A 15,949-nucleotide genomic window follows, 5' to 3' on the forward strand; every position below is an offset into this window, starting at 1 on the left:
CTAAAAGTTGTGGGCCAAGAAACCAAAAGAGTGAGCTGAAAGATGCTAAAACACTGTGTAGATCTGAAGAGGATGGCAGCTGTGTGATGACTATCTGTGGGTTTGCCACAAAGAAAGAAAGCTCTTTCACGTTACACTATATTCAAATATGTATAGTGCTGCTTTAAGGGAAAAAAGAGAGAACATTTAAGGGGTGAAACAAATAATATGAACACAATTCAGTTATTTCAACTTAACCCACATGTCAAAGATATCATATTAAAGGTTAAAACTCCAGCAACACTTTATTTATTTAGGGTCAGAAATAAGTTATATTGCAATATCACTGGAAATAGCATCACAAAACATATTTTAGCATACAAAGTACATTTACTTAATGAAAACGACAAATTACAAATGTCTTTAAAGAAAAAAAAGTCGCTTACCACAGAACATTTCAAATCGAGTGTTTATTTGTGTGCGCGTGATTGTGGGCACGCGAGCTCTTCCATCCACACCCCGCCCAGCGCTCGAGGAGTCCCCACTCATCCACTTCAGTGATCAGATGAAGACAGAGGAGGAGGAGCATTTGCGTGACGTCACACCACCCCTCCCACCCAGTTTCAATTTACATTTTCGATGGGTCCTGGCTGAGTGAACGTGCGTGTGTGCGAGGCACAGCTATTGAGCAGTTTTCAAAATCAGAGTCTCGCAGACACACCTCAAGCATCAAGAAGTGTTCCGGATACGCACTGATGTGGCCTGAACCACTTTGTCATTTTAAATATTAAACCGTTCGAGTTGGAGAAGTCGCGTCGGGGTCGACTTTGAGGTAGGTGTGTGTGTATGTGTGTGTATGTGTGTGTCTGGAGCTCGTTTTTTTTTCTTTTTTTCTTTTCGTGAGGTTGTTTCACGAGCGCACTAACAAAAGCAGCACCTTTTAACTGGGCTGTCTGCTTCCGTCGGCAGAAGCAGCAGGTTTGGTTTAAAAAAAAAAATAAAAAACTGGAAAGTAACTAGGAAAAGAAAAGACCCCAGGAAAGAGAGAATGAGATTGCAAAATACAAACTCTTGTTTCATTGTCTCCTTTTGTTGCGGCGCGTGACTTCAGCCGACGGGACAGTGAAGAACAAACACGTTGAGCTTCTTGTACAGCATGTATAGACCTCAATTACGTTTTGTTTGGAGCAGATACTATTATTGGCAATTGATACTCTGGTAGAAAGATAGTAGAAGAAAATTTAAAAAATGTTATTCCTAGTGTGTCTGAGGTGTACAGAGAACATGGTAATGGATGGTTACGACATATGTGAGATTACAGCAGCGATGTCTGGAAACAATTCTTCTAAAATATAGAGCCACTCTTGTTTTTAAACCAAGTCAAGATTATTAACCTATGCCAAAATCCCATGTTTTCCTCAGAGGGCTTTACAAACTGCACAACATAAGGCTTTCTATGCTCTCATTTGTCACCATCGTTCCTAGACCATGAAATGTACTCTTAACTCTTGAAATGAGGGCCATTTGTGAGAAAAACAACATCAGAAGAGACTATATTTAATGGATGACCTGTATCTGAGTAATACTTTGTGTATGATAGCACAGCAATGACTGCTGCCTTCTGTGTCAAAAGCACATGGCTTTCAGTCAGAGCTGACACACTGGCCTGTGTTGTCATGAGGCGCACAGGCCAACTGTCATGTGAAGAGGTGTGAATGCGTTTGCATGTCTTATTATTTATTTGGATGTGGCAATAAGTCTTAAACTTAAACTTATGGTCTTTTTTTTTTGTTTTTAACAGAGCCCTGTGCAAAAGCCTCGGAGAGTCACTGTCAAACTTTAACAAGACATTAAACAAACAGGGCTCAACTTTGGCCCTTGGGGATGTTTGCTGGGTGGAGGCGGAGAAGCAGCCTGGCAAATACGACTGAGCGGCTTCAACATAGTAGTAGTTTAGCTCTGGTTTAACAGATAGGTTCTAGTGACAGGAGAAGTGGCAAAGGCAGGTGGTATGAATGAGTATGTTATACTGTCTAGGTGCAGAGTTTTCAAGAGTGTGTGTGAGTGTATGCAGGGAGGGGAAAGTTTCGTTCACATGTGTTAGTCATTTAGAGGGGAGTTTGCTTACATCTGTCTTCTGATCTTTGAACCCCCTCCTTCTCTTCTCTCTCTCTCTCCTGTTTCTCTTACGCTGTGGCTCTTGCTGTCTTCGTTTCCCGTAAGGGCTGATTGTGAGTGTGTGTGTGTGTGTGCGCGCGTGCGCGTGTGTGTTACAACTGGAAGGCTCTCTGCTCCACTATTAGTGCACTCACAGGAATTTAAATATGTGAATGAAATGTCTGAGTTTCCATTCTATAATAGCACGTGTCCATTAGTGGTTCTGGTGTGTTTCTCACATGTATCATTATAGCGTCTGTGTCCATGTCAAGGACTCAAGCTGACCTCAAGAAAAGCAAGGTATTTGGGTCATGAATGGGTGTGTGTCCAGGAGGAGTAACCAACCACATGTGTGTTGACAGTATTATCTCCCACAGACCCGCTGGTCTGTCTGTGGGCACAAAACTTCATTACTCAGCAGAACGTACTGATCCTTTAGATCCACACTGCACAAGACACAGTGTTGCTGTGTGTTTCATGATCAGGCTCTGTTGCTAGACTTTTAGTTCAAGGGAGGTGAAAGACTACCTTGTAGTTGTAGCGAATGTTTTGAAGTCTTTTCCCCTGTAATGAGCCATGTAAACATTGAGTGAGGTTTCAGAGGGTCTCTGTACTGCGAGTGGAGTCCTCATGGTTTTAGCAAACACATCCCCTATCTGTTCAGTTCTAGCCTGCAGGGATACTCAAACTTAAAATGTTGAGCCTATAGGGCTAGGGATTGTTTTCATTTAAAAAAACAAGTCAATGCCATGGTTGTGTTTTGACACTGATGCCAAAACAATACTTATTTAATACCTTACTTATGATGTTGATTATGTTTTCTTCTGAACCATGTTTCCTAAGTTAACAAAACAAATACAGAAGTATTCCCTGTTTTTTTTACACAAACTGCCCTAGAAAGCAAGCCAGGCCATTGCCAAATTAAAACAGTGTACAGTTGGAACCGTTGCTAACATCATAATTGCTAACATCATAATTAATTTACTTTTTTTTTTTAATGAAATATTAACTTTCAGAACATTTTTATTTTACACAGCAATCATCCTACAGTTGAGTGTGGCTTTTGTTAAAAAATATCATAAATAAAATAGCAACTGTGTGGTTACATCGTCTAAACATTTCCTGAGAGGAGACCCTGAAGTCATAACCACTTTAATATTCAGTTGGTATTTGCCGTATGTGAGCATGGGCATCATTGGTGGGCATTTATCAATCTTGTTAACATGGACGTGTTTTGACAGGCACTAGATGCTTTACTACCCCTCTTCATGCAGGCTGAATGAAATATTATGTTGCAAAGAAGACACAAGTGATGCAACAACATCCTACAACAGGACAAAGGATCTGCATGCACTGTGCTGTGGTTTTGTTACCATGGTTTTAGATTATGATGTCACAACTCTGGTGTTGAGTTTCATGAGATATTGCGTGTGTGTGTGTGTATATGTTTGTGAAATGTACTCTTCTGAGGACTGTGTGTCTCTGCTCTTGGTTTCATCAGTATAGGAAACCGTTTTATAACATAGAAGAGTACAATCTTTCCAATTATTAAAAGGATTGGGTGTGAATGTGCGGCTCTACTGTCCCTTATATATGGTCTTCTCTCTTTGTGTTGTTTGACTCATGTAATCTGTGCATTTGTATTATTTGGATAATATAGAGATAACAAACCAGCATGCCAAGCTTTCCATGTCATATTTTGCCTAGAAAGTGGGTGTGTATGTGGAGTTGTACAGCTCGGATTAAGTAACTGTTGTGAGAAGCAACTATTCACAAAACTACTTGCAATATTGGTAGAGAGAGAGAGAGAGAGAGAGAGAGTTGGAGGGTTGATTCCTGGTTGTTTAACAGCTTCCAGCGACCAGAAAAACTTGCCTGTTGTTCTCCCCGTTAGCCTGCACCAACTGTTGATTAAGTTTTAATAGACTCTCACTAGTTGGTTCACTCCGCTTAGTCTCCTAATAAATGCAAATGACCGCTGAGTACTGCTGCACTGTGAAATCAATAGCCTTGGACTATCAGAGCCTCAAACACTAGCTGATTACTGACAAGCATGATTTGAGGTGTGTGTGTGTGTGTGTGTGTGTGTGATATGAAAGTCAGACATGCACAGGCTTGGTTGTATTTAAGCAGCCTGAGGGCTTGATGTTGATTTAAGATAAGCTATGTGTTCCAAAGGCTAAAACAGAGACATGCATACACACCTACAGAGACTCAGCTTCTCCCATTGATTTTGCTGCTGTTATGCTGGCGCTTCAATCACAATAAAGCACCATTACTGCGCTGACCACTTAGTGTAGTCTTGGAGAATGGATGATGCCCACAAATGCACACACTCATACTCTGCCTTCCTCCTGGCAGCTTGTTAGGTTGAAGTATAGAGAGATTTGGAGTCTCAGCAGCATGAATTGGATTAAGCTCTTTGTAACTCGGTATCAAGACATATGATCCTGTCTTATTACAAACGCAAACAGGAACACACGCCCACGGAAGAACAGAGCTACTTCTTTCTGTTACAGCCTGAAGCCAACAGGACTTTCTGAATGTATACCCATACCGGCTTTGGAAAGTTTCACGAGACAACAAAACCACATGATTGCCTACTACCCCAACTAAAAATGTGCATGTATTTTGGGTCATGTTGAGCATAAAGCAAAGAATCAGAGAGAACAAAGACTTTTCATTTTCTCTACACCTGATTACCGTGTGTGTGCGCCTCTGTCTGGCTAACTGTAGATTGTCTGCTTGCCCAAGGTAACAGTTGTTATTGGGGTTTTCTCTACTAGCATGTAAACAAAGCCAAGGAGAACCTCTCAAATCCTCCCTGGGTGTAACCCCCCTCCTATGGCCAATGAGAATTGAGCTCCCAGCTGGGCTCAACCAGTAGACTGTGAGGAGGGGCGTGACTCTTCTCCATAAGGAAAGAGCAGCAGTAAAGCACAAAGCTTTGAATCTGCAGCCATAACAAAGACTCCTCCTTTATGACTGAACAGCACTTTACACTGCTGTGCCAGACAAAACAGCTGTAGGTTTTCAACTCTACGGCTCCTCCAGCACTAAGGAGACCAATTGAAACTTTAAAAGGCTGATCTGTGTGTGCAGTAAATGAGCACAAGTCTACATCTTAGCAAGGGGGACCCACATGAAACATGCTTGTGCTCTGCCTATAAATTGTCTTCTTAGGGTGTGTCTATCAGTGGTGGTTAAGTTACTAAGCACATTTACTCAAGTACTTACAGTACAAGTACAAATTTGAGGTAGTCCTACTTGTACTTGATTCTTTTCTTGTCATGCTCCTTTCTACTTTCACTCCACTACATTTCACATAACATGGCAGTTTTAGGTATGTACTAGTTACTTTACAAATTTACATTTGTGTACACGAAACACATGTTTTTATTAAATACAATGTTTTATTTTAAATTAAACTACCCAACAATATATAGGCCTACAAGTCCAGCTGAAATGATTAGCCGATTAAACAAAGAACTGTTTTGATTGTTTTCAGTTTCTAAAATGTGAGGATTGTTCAGCATTGAGGACTTTTAGTTTTACTAAGAAAGGATAACATACTTTAGTAATCATACATAGTGGAAATTCCTTTGTAACAGCAGCTCAAAAGAAAAAAATCACATCAGAATAACATAAATCCATATTAAAAAGACATAGGAACAATTATACTTGATACTTGCATACGTTTACTTAAGTAACATTTTCAGTGCAGGACTTTTACTTACTTTACTAACAGGAAGTTTTCATACAGTGTGGAATTAGTACTTTTACTTAAGTAAAGGAACTGAATACTTCTTTCACCGCTGGTGCCTTGTAACCTGCAACATCTAGCCCGGTGCATATGTCTGTCCACCTGTTCTCATCAGGCCTATACATATACATACACGACCACTTGTCAGTGTCAGCTGTGAGAGAGTATAGACCAGCCTTTTGTATTTGACTGACAGGTGTGACCCCAAACTGTACCCCCTCACCAATTATTCAGGACATCTGTTCAGAAGTTGGTGTGAGTAAGCATTTTGATTTGAACCTTTTTATAGAAAAGTGCATATAGCGCGCAGCCAAATGTTTCTGTCACTCGAAGATGTTGAGTGTATGAAAATAGTTCTCGGACTATGTGTCCCTACATGTATATGCTGTTTTGTGCCCCAACTGACAATCACTTTGCAAGTTCATCACATTCCTACAGCATGACTCCAAAGTGGTGTCTGTGCCCCATTCATTCTGTAATCTGCCCGGGGCTCGCAACAGGACCGTGCATGAGCCACTGCATGACATAACTACAGTCATTGTTGAACACAAACTGTCAACACAGGCATGTTAAAATTCAAAGGGGGAGATCACAGATTGACATTTGTGTGTCTGCGTAACATAATTTTAACAATACAAGATGTCACTTACCCTTCATCCAAACACATTAGGGCAAATGAACTAACAGATCTAGATACTTTTTTGCAATCAACTCTTAAAAGCCAGATATAGAAGCAGTCAAACTGTCTTTACAATCAGACAAGACCAAATGCAGCCTCTGTTGTTATCCCACAAGTGCAAGACCCAAAGAGAGATGGAAAGCAACACAGACAAAGATCTGAGCCATAAAAGACAACAGTTTTCAAGCCAAGATCATAACACTATGATTCGTATCAGATGCCAGAGTCACCTTAACATTTTACACATAAGCGTTGCCAAAGTGATACGCGTGCTTTTTTTCCTTCTCACTTTTTTGAAATGGAAATGACAAGAACTTGCTTTTGCAGAACATAGACATGAGACGTAGAGTTATAAAGGTACTTCTATTGTGGTCTGTTCTCCAAAATGACAATGTGCACAAAGAAGGCTTCTGTGTGATGGGGTAGTTCACACTTTAAACTTCCAATTCATGGCATTAAGCTCAGGAGGAAATGAGTTTAATAAGCTGATTGGGATAGAAAATACAGCCAGATTGATACTATAACAACTTCTTTTAATTTAACACGTAACAGTCAACGTTTTTTGATGAAGATCACTTGGACGCCCGGGGAGTTAACCTGGTAGAGCGTGCGCCCATATACAGAGGCTTAGTCCTTGATGCAGCAGTCTGTGTTCAGTTCCAACCTGCTGCCGTTTTCTGCATGTCTTCCACCTCTCTCTCCCCTCTCATGTCTAAAGTTGTCCTATCTAATAAAGGCCTAAAATGCCGTTAAAACTTTTACAAAAAAAGGATTGCTAAATTAGTTAAAGAAAACCCTGAAATGGAAACACCGACCCATACAGAATTTTTAAGGCCATTATTTATACAAACATTTGGTGATTTAAAAATACAATATATATACATACTGTATATATATTTTTTTAAATAATAAACGCGTAACAAAACAGATTTCCAAAACATTAGTTATTTGTAGTTATGGGAGTCTTCACTAAAATAATATGAAAATTCAGTTTGAAAATATACCTGTTTGTTTAAATTATCACAACAGAACAGAGGAACATCAAAATATATTAATGTTCTGATAAATATAATGTATAAAAATACAAACTCAAGATAGGAAACTTAGTCTGTTTGAAGAAAAAAAGTCAGTGTTGCAAACAGTGACGCTGTAGAGCGCCCTCTGGTGGACAAACTATACAACGCCAACTCTCATATGGTTGAACGGTGTTTTGTCCCTTTTTATTGTATTGTAGCAGAATCATTTGTCATTATACAGAATTATGATAAAATATTTAAAAAAATATATATATGAATATGACTTCTTGCTGCCAGACGTAGTAAGGAGTTTGGGTGTTTACTTTTTTAAGCCTGACACTCTAGAGCCGCCTAGTACTCCCTTAATGACATCATGGTTTTAAACAGACACACACATATACAGTACAGCGTAGCTAAAATCTCTCTCACACGATGCACTGTGTTAAATTATCCTTTCATTGTGTGGCTGTTAGTGAATGGGTGTGCATCTGTGCTTTATGAACCCTAAAACCCTGATTGTAAATTCCCATACCCCCCCCCGTCTCCCTAGTGACATCATCATATTGTGGGAGCGGGGTGGGTGCTTTTGGAGGTCAGTACACAATGAGGCCCCAGAATTCCCTAGCTCCTCTTCTCCTTTTGCTCCAAACCCCCACTTCAAGGCAGGAAATACAAAACAGATCTCAAGCCCCAAATTCCCAGGCATACTTTTGAGGAACCATTTCCCCCCTCTTACTCTCTCTTTCTTTGTTTCTCCCTCAGATCATGTCATAGTTCAGTCCTCTTTTTTCCAAATGCTGTCAATGTTGTATATGTGTACTACTGTAAATATACTTCATTGAAGAGCACATCTACATTTGCAGCTCACGCTATCATCTTCTGTGGACCGGTTGTAACTATACATTTGAGCTATTTCCTCAGTTGAAACTGAAACTGTTGTTAGAATTGTTAACATACAAAAATGTGTGTGATCCTGACTGGTTTATGGTGTTCTTTTTTTGGCTTGCACTGGCAGGTCAGTTTTTCCTAGTGGAACTCACACATTATTTTGCCTACAAACACTGAAAACAAATGCTATGTGTATGTGGGCATTTTTGTTTGAGGTGATAATGACTTTGTCTTTATGTCTTTTGTAGTTGCGAGTCACAGGAAAATGTCTGTTTGTATTGTTTGAATCTGTGCTCTGGAAAAATGTGAACATGTACGTCACTGCACTGCCCACCGTGATTTATGTGTCGTCGCAGGGGAGGCGTGTAAAGGACCACGTACACGGGGCATGTCCGGGAAATGAGCTTATTGTCACTACTGGCTCTTGACACACCGCTTATTTTTCACTTTCTCTGTCACTTTCTCTTGTACACACACACTCACACACAAACCCCTGCTCGCCCTCCCCCAAACCCCCCCCCCCCCCTACAGCTGTTAGTTAAAAGCTCATCTATCTGTGCCGTGGTGTTTTAATTAGGGCCTTCCCTATTTATGGCTGAATGGCCAGTCCATTACGAACAAGGCTAGGAGATGCACATTCAAATCTGTGTGTGTGTGTGTGGAGGGGGGTGGAGGTTGCTTTAGGGGTATTGATGACGCAATTTCCCCTGAGGGATGGATCTCCCATCTGTGAATAGAATAGACAGGATCTGGCCCCCCCCCCCCAAAAAAAAAAATAGAGAGGGAACAAGAGGAACTATATGGGACTAGAGGGAGATATAGGAACAATAGAGTGAAAGGTAAGTTAAGTTTCTAAAAAATGTTACGTAATTGTCTCATGAAACTACACTGTGGAATTTAAATCAAAGCCAGCTGATCTTGTTTTTTATCTTCATATAATTATGCATCCATGATCAGAATATGGGCAATTTATACCTTTCGTTCAACATCTTTTGGTGCGTCAGCTCTCCAAAACTGCAGCTCATATCAAGATGTCTAGTTTAGTATTTATTCTCATGGATTAGGTTAAAAATGAATTGACTTTGGTTTTGCTCTTTCAAACGTCAAATCCCTTTTTCGGGTGAGTGTCCATGATCAGAATACATCAACCCGGATGCTAAAATGCTGATCAGTCCTTTTGCAAAACCTGAACCCTGTTTACCTTTGTGCCAGATAGTGTAGAAAACAAATCCTGGCTCGCTCATGATGGAGTGGGTGTGGTCAGCCATGTGTTCACACAACCAATGACCCAACCCCACTCTGTGCAGAGCTCTGGTTTGTGCCTACATCCTGGAGGAGGACTGAGGGGTCAGATGGTGAAACAGGCCACCAGCTGCTCTCCTTGCCTTCATTTTCTCTGTCATCCGAGGCTGTAGCAGGAGGAAGGCCACAGCTGACTTAGGAGAGCTAAACCATGTCATTTCTCAATTGTGTTTTTTTTTTTTTACCATCTTGGCACTGTACCCAACACAAAGTTCTTGACCTCCATGTCAGTAACAATCCCTTTTTTTTGTAATTGTTCCTCTTTCCTGTGGTATTCCCAGTATTGCCCATTTGCTTCCTAGCAGTTAAACAAAAGAGAAGCACTGATAATGGCCAATTTAGGTTATCCATCCCAGTCCCCCATCATTAGCCTTTCTGCCCATCTGTGCTTTTCACTGTTGGGTTAGAGGAGGAAGCATGCTTTTCATGCATACAGTAGATATCCGGCTCTTTAGCTGCTAAATGCTCCACTGTGCTTAGCAGCCTGTCTGTTGTTTGTTCCAGAGCAGGTAGAAAATAGTGGGTTTATCTGAGCTTTTTTTGCTGAAAATAGCTGCCTGCTGCAAAAACACCACAATTAGCATGGTGAGAGGGAACTAAAACACTAAAGTTGTGGACTGAAAGGCAAAAACCTTGAGCAGAAAGAAGTTGTAGCTCTGTCAAGCAGTCATTTGATCCATTGCTCCAAAATGCTTTCAGATCAAGATCCGGATTTTGAGGAGTGTATTTCGGTTGTTGAAAGTCTCTTCAGTGTTGCCCATTGGAAGGCTTAAGATGTCAGTGTTAGCAGCTCCTTCCTGTTACTGAATGCTGTGTCACTAAATGCAGTAGGGTTGATGGCAGGACTCCATGGCACCTTAGAGAAGATGACAGTTGAGGGGGAAATTGAGAAATGAGTCAGATTATGAATGCAAGCCTTTGTCCGTGCTCATATAGCAGAGCTGGCTTCGGTGATGCAATAAGTTGGCACCCTTATACTTCTTATCATTCTATCAGGTCTAATGCAACCTGCCACTGTGGAGGTCACTTTAGTACACACAAACTGCAAACGTGCTTATCAGACACATTCATTTAATGACTTCCTTTTTTTTTTTAAACTTTCCTAAAAAAAAAAAAAAAAGCAGCTGCCAAACACACTTCTCGAAAAAGCAAAGTCTGTGTGTGCGCATGATATATGAGTGCTGTATTATTGAAAAGGTTTGTGGATAGTTTCAGCCTCTTTGTGGATTTAACTCTCTGTGCTACTTTTTTTTAGCTTTTCTTTTTGTATTTTTCCATAGGTGATTGATCAAATATTTCCTGTAGCCGGCTGATTCCAAAATGTGACATTTCACAGTATATGAGATCACAGTCATACGGTCAGGAGGAAGACAGGGAGAGAGTGAAGGGAAAAGAGGAAAGCTGTCTTCAAACTCCCTCTTCTCTATAGACTCAACTCTGACCCAGTTTTTGTCCTTACATTGTTCCACCAACCTTCGTCTTATTTTATACCTGAATGCTTGAGCATTTTGAATCCTCTAAATGCGGAACCCTTTCTCTTGGACATCTTGGAGATTCAGGTCTTTTGGAGGCTCATTAATGTGTGCGCGTGTGGTCGGCTGTTGTCTGTGGTCTAACGGTGTGTTTCCAAAACCAATAAACAAACTGTTTTTAATGGGATTCCTGGAACAGCAGGCACTGTAATACTGAAAACACTGACATGCTTGGAGGGTTGCTTCCATAGTACACATTTTGTTGTACAATGTTGCAAATATCATGCACATCTATGCACATCTACTGTAAGTGTTGGAAGTGGCTGTTCATTACACAACTCTATCGTTCAGAATCAACATATGGCAAGACACCTGTAGAAGGACAGATTTTGGGACACAAATACACATTTAATGCATAGTGGTGTCCCGAACACGGAACTGGAACATGTTAACTTCCTCTTTAGGTAGTGGACTTTTAACTCATAGTGAAACATGTTATCTTGATATAGGCTTTCAAGTAAAACCAGAAGGGACATTGACTAAAACATGCAGAACTACCAGTGAAAAAGCAGACTTAAAGGGGCTCCAGGGCTTCAATTTGAGGTTGCAGGTTCCTTTTGAACTCCCTATGTCACTTCCTCTCTCCCTCGGGGCACAGAGGAAGTAGGAGCAGATGTGTTAAGCTAACGGACACTGACAACACTGCCAGTCTGTAAATTCCTCTACCCCCTGCTACCGGCATTAACAGAAACCCCTTTGATGTACACACAGCACGTGTGTGCTCTCACGCAGCCCCGGATTTCAGGCAGACCCTGTTCTGCCCACCTCTGCCACCTTGCATGCACAAACACTGTCACTATGTTCTGGCGGTGTCACAAAATGCACTGTCTGGTATGTTGTGAACAACATTATAGCCAGTGATGTAGTAGCATGTAGATGAAAATGTTAACTAAACTGGCAAAATCTCTTCATTTTTAGTAACTGATTCATGAATGTTTTCTTTCCCAAAGTGACCCTTAACTTTTCAAATCTAAAATAATTGTATGAATTAACTGTATACACGTTAAGATTTGTGTTGGCCACATGAGTGAGGCCACAAATGCATTTTTTTTTACAGGCTCCTAATCTGAGATTAGAAGGGATTACCTATCACTGTGAGTGTAGATCATAGCCAAAGCGGTGTCTTCATTTGTCAACATATTCCACTATATCCATCAAGCGTATTTATCATGTGGTATTTCTCCCTCTTTGTTCTGCAGTATGCAGCCACAAACCATGTTTATCTTGGGCGTCTTTGTTATGTAACTGACACGGTTTTGTTCCTGGAATGCAAGAATATGGCCCTCTAGTGGTCTCTTTAACTCATTACAGCAATCTTCCATGTGTATGTTTTGATTCTGAGGACACACTCCCACCCCTCCTTTGTGTCTAGCACGTGCAGGAAAATGCTTTTTTGGTACCCTTGATGAACATGGAGTGATGTTCCAAAACAAAGAGAGAGACTTGATCCCACGCACTTGAGAACACGATTGTTAACAAATCTGAGAATTCCTCAGACTGTGGGAGAAGAAGTGCATGTGACTTTGCTATTTGATGTCAGCTAAAATGTGTTATTGTGCTATTATACCAATTCAATGCTATTTAAGAGACCTCTTGTCGACAATTCTATGTGGGTCTATTTTACTGACAAGATAAAATGCCATTAAGCTCCATACTGGTACGAATGAGAATATTCATTCATCAGTGAAGAATCTTTAGGGAAACATTGGTTATAAACTCTTCTTTGCCTAGAGATGTACATCAAAGGGGAGTGGGAGGGAGCAGAGAGAGAAAGAAAGAGAGGGAGGAAGGGAGCGAGACAGTGTGAGCGTAGCTATAAAACACATCTTAAACTCCAACTAGCTCAGTCGCAGACAGTTGTGCAGGACAAAGCACCTCTCCTGTGTAAGTCGCTGCCATATACTGATAAACAGGACAGCAAGTTCTAATAGCTTTTCCTGGAAAATACATTCTGGATCAAAATAGCAGAGATGACAACAATGTTCAGATGCCCCGTCTTTCCTCATCTGCAGGGTGAGTTAAGCAGTTTGAATGTAGTGTCTTTTGTTTTAAGAGTAGACTAGATTAAAAAAAAAGTAGGCTACTCAGCTGTTTTAGACTTTACCAAATGTGTGTTAGAATATCTTTTTAGTCAGATTATTATGTTCTCAATTCAGCTGGTTAGATAGAAACTTTTCTCTAAAGATTCCTGATAATTCATTATAATTGGCTTTATACTTATTCATAAATATAATTTAAATGGAGAATATTAACAGTCAGTCAGATGCAAGTTGCAATATTTTCATAGAGCAAAGCAGACTGGGACAAAGTGGCGCTCTGCTGCCAAAGTTACTAACTGTGGTGTCGTTGAAGGTAACCTGTGATAACATGAGGCATCGGTCAGACTTGCGGTGTCCCAGTTATTTCTCTGCTTTGAAATGACCCTTTGGTCAGGAGATTTCCACACACAAGCCAGTATGTTTTCTGTAAATGGAAGAAATACTGTAAAATACTGAATATATCCAATGAGGTCATATTGAAGCAGTGTGCTTACATTTAGGGGTCATGGATAGGAATCGCTGTGACAGAGGTCATGGAAAACATTGGATTAAACCTTTTTGGTTCTGTTCTAGCAACTTCTGAAATATTTATATAACTATGTGCCTGAAAGATATTGACAGGACTGTTGTGATTCATTTTTTCATTATATTGCATATGGTGCATATTCTGAAAGGGGAATGAAATGTTCCTCTTTACTCAGTGTGAACAATTATGTAATTCCTGCGCTGAGTCCTTCTATCACTATAGAGGATCAGGCAGGCGCTCATGTGACTTTTTGAAATGAGCAGCGGTGAAAGTATTCATATCCTTTTCTTTAGTAAAAAATACTAATACCACACTGTAAAAAATACTCTGTTACAAGTAAAGGTCATGGATTGAAAATGTGACTTAAGTAAAAGTATGTCTCATCAGAAAAATGTACTTAAAGTATTAAAAGTAGTACTCAACGCAGCAAATCCTCACAATTTAGAAACTGGAAACAAGTAAAACAGTCCTGTCTGTTAATTAATTGTTTAATCGGCTAATCATTTAAGCTGGACTTGTTGTCTTATAGATTGTTGGGTAGTTTAATTTATACTAACATATCCTAATTTTATCAACTGTGTTTTATGTGTAAAAATCACAATTTGTAAAGTAACTAAAGCTGTCAGATGAATGCAGTGGAGAAAAAAATGTTTCTCTCTGAAATATAGCGGAGTAGAAGTAGAAAGTGGCATTATAAGAAGTGACAGGTACCTCCAATTTGTACTTAAGTGAAGTATTTGAGTAAATGTACTTTTACTAAAATGTACTAACATGTTTTCATTGCAACACAGATTTAAATATTTCTTGAATATCTTAGTGACATAGTAGTTAAACGAAAGTGTTTCTGTTGATTCAGATCCGTGTGACCCTGGTCTATCACTGTCACTGGGAAGGAGTGTCATGGCGGAGCCCGAGTACCTGGAGGGAGACTGTGATGAGCTCATCAAACCCAAGAAGTTAAGCAACCCAGTCAAGGGCTCCCGTAACCACCAGGACCTGCATCGAGAGCTGCTCATGAACCAGAAGAGGTCAGGGGACAGACAATAACACCTACAATACCTTTCTCCCGTTGCCTCTACTTCTTTCTTTCCTTTATATTTTCTGTATAAAAAAAAACAAACTCTAACGGCGCCATCTAATGTACAAAAAAAAACTCAATGTTTTATGATGGTTTAGAGCACATAAAGAGAATCTGATTGGTTTTCAATTCCAAGCCCACATGTGGAGATAAGGTTTCATTCTTTTATTGGGTGGTAAAAACTATGCTAATGTCCAACACTGTCTGGATCGTCATCTTTTCCTTGTTTGGTTCCTGGCAGAAATATCAAGTTTGCCCCAATCCAAAACAGTTAGACAGGGGAAAACAACACAGATGCAGGCTAATGTAGTTTACTAATGGCAGGATGACTTAATAAAGTAACCCTGCTACTTTGTTGTGATTGGTCGGATAGTAACCAGTGGGTCACTGTAGACCACTTCGCTGAGTGCTGCGGTTTTTATACAATATGTAAAGGTTACAGAGAAATACTGTACAGGATAAACCTGGTCTGGCTGCTGATACCTGAACTCTGGATCTGTACGAGCATCCATGCATCCGTGTGAATGTGCATGCATACTGGGGCCTGTGATCACCCTTTTGACATTAAAGGTTTGCATTTTCTCTCATCACAGGGTGGCAGCAGCTTTGTGCCTGAGCTATAAATAGCAATGTAAACACACATGCTGTTGACAGCTGTTACATCACAGCGGTGATGCTCTGTCCTAAACAGGTCAAAGAGTGAGGTTGTTTTGTAGCGAGGGTGACAGGACATTAATAAATGATGGGAGAGAGGACAGCGTGGGCAGGATAAGGAGGCCATAGATGAAATGTAATAAATTAAAAAAAATAAGAAAAAAAATTGCATTCCAAATGCTGCAGAATATTGTTTCTAGTTGTCTAGACGGAGAATGTCCCAGAATACTGTGAGATAAATCTAGTAGGAATTTGGGGGTGAGGGTGGGTGGGGGGGGTATGCTTGTTAGGATTGGTCTTTTTATCATGCACTGAAAGTATAGAAAGCTTGTCTGC

The 15,949-nt window shown here is 40.3% G+C and overlaps 1 protein-coding gene across 3 annotated transcripts in view; it reads left to right on the plus strand.

The window, feature by feature from the left end:
• The first annotated feature begins 570 nt into the window (after window positions 1–570).
• The window catches only part of fam107b (family with sequence similarity 107 member B), an 18,575-nt gene continuing 3,196 nt past the window's right edge, over window positions 571–15,949 (plus strand). For 2 of the 3 annotated variants that reach the window (XM_034879241.1, XM_034879242.1), the window contains exons 1-2: window positions 13,076–13,329; window positions 14,738–14,909. In XM_034879241.1, the coding sequence (XP_034735132.1) occupies window positions 13,287–13,329; window positions 14,738–14,909 (215 nt within the window). In that variant the 5' untranslated portion in view covers window positions 13,076–13,286. Of the gene's footprint in view, window positions 812–13,075; window positions 13,330–14,737; window positions 14,910–15,949 lie in introns of those variants that run through there. The other variant, XM_034879243.1, reaches the window with a different exon arrangement.

Source organism: Etheostoma cragini, chromosome 8, assembly GCF_013103735.1.
Source record: "Etheostoma cragini isolate CJK2018 chromosome 8, CSU_Ecrag_1.0, whole genome shotgun sequence".
Classification (NCBI taxonomy): Eukaryota; Metazoa; Chordata; class Actinopteri; order Perciformes; family Percidae; genus Etheostoma; species Etheostoma cragini.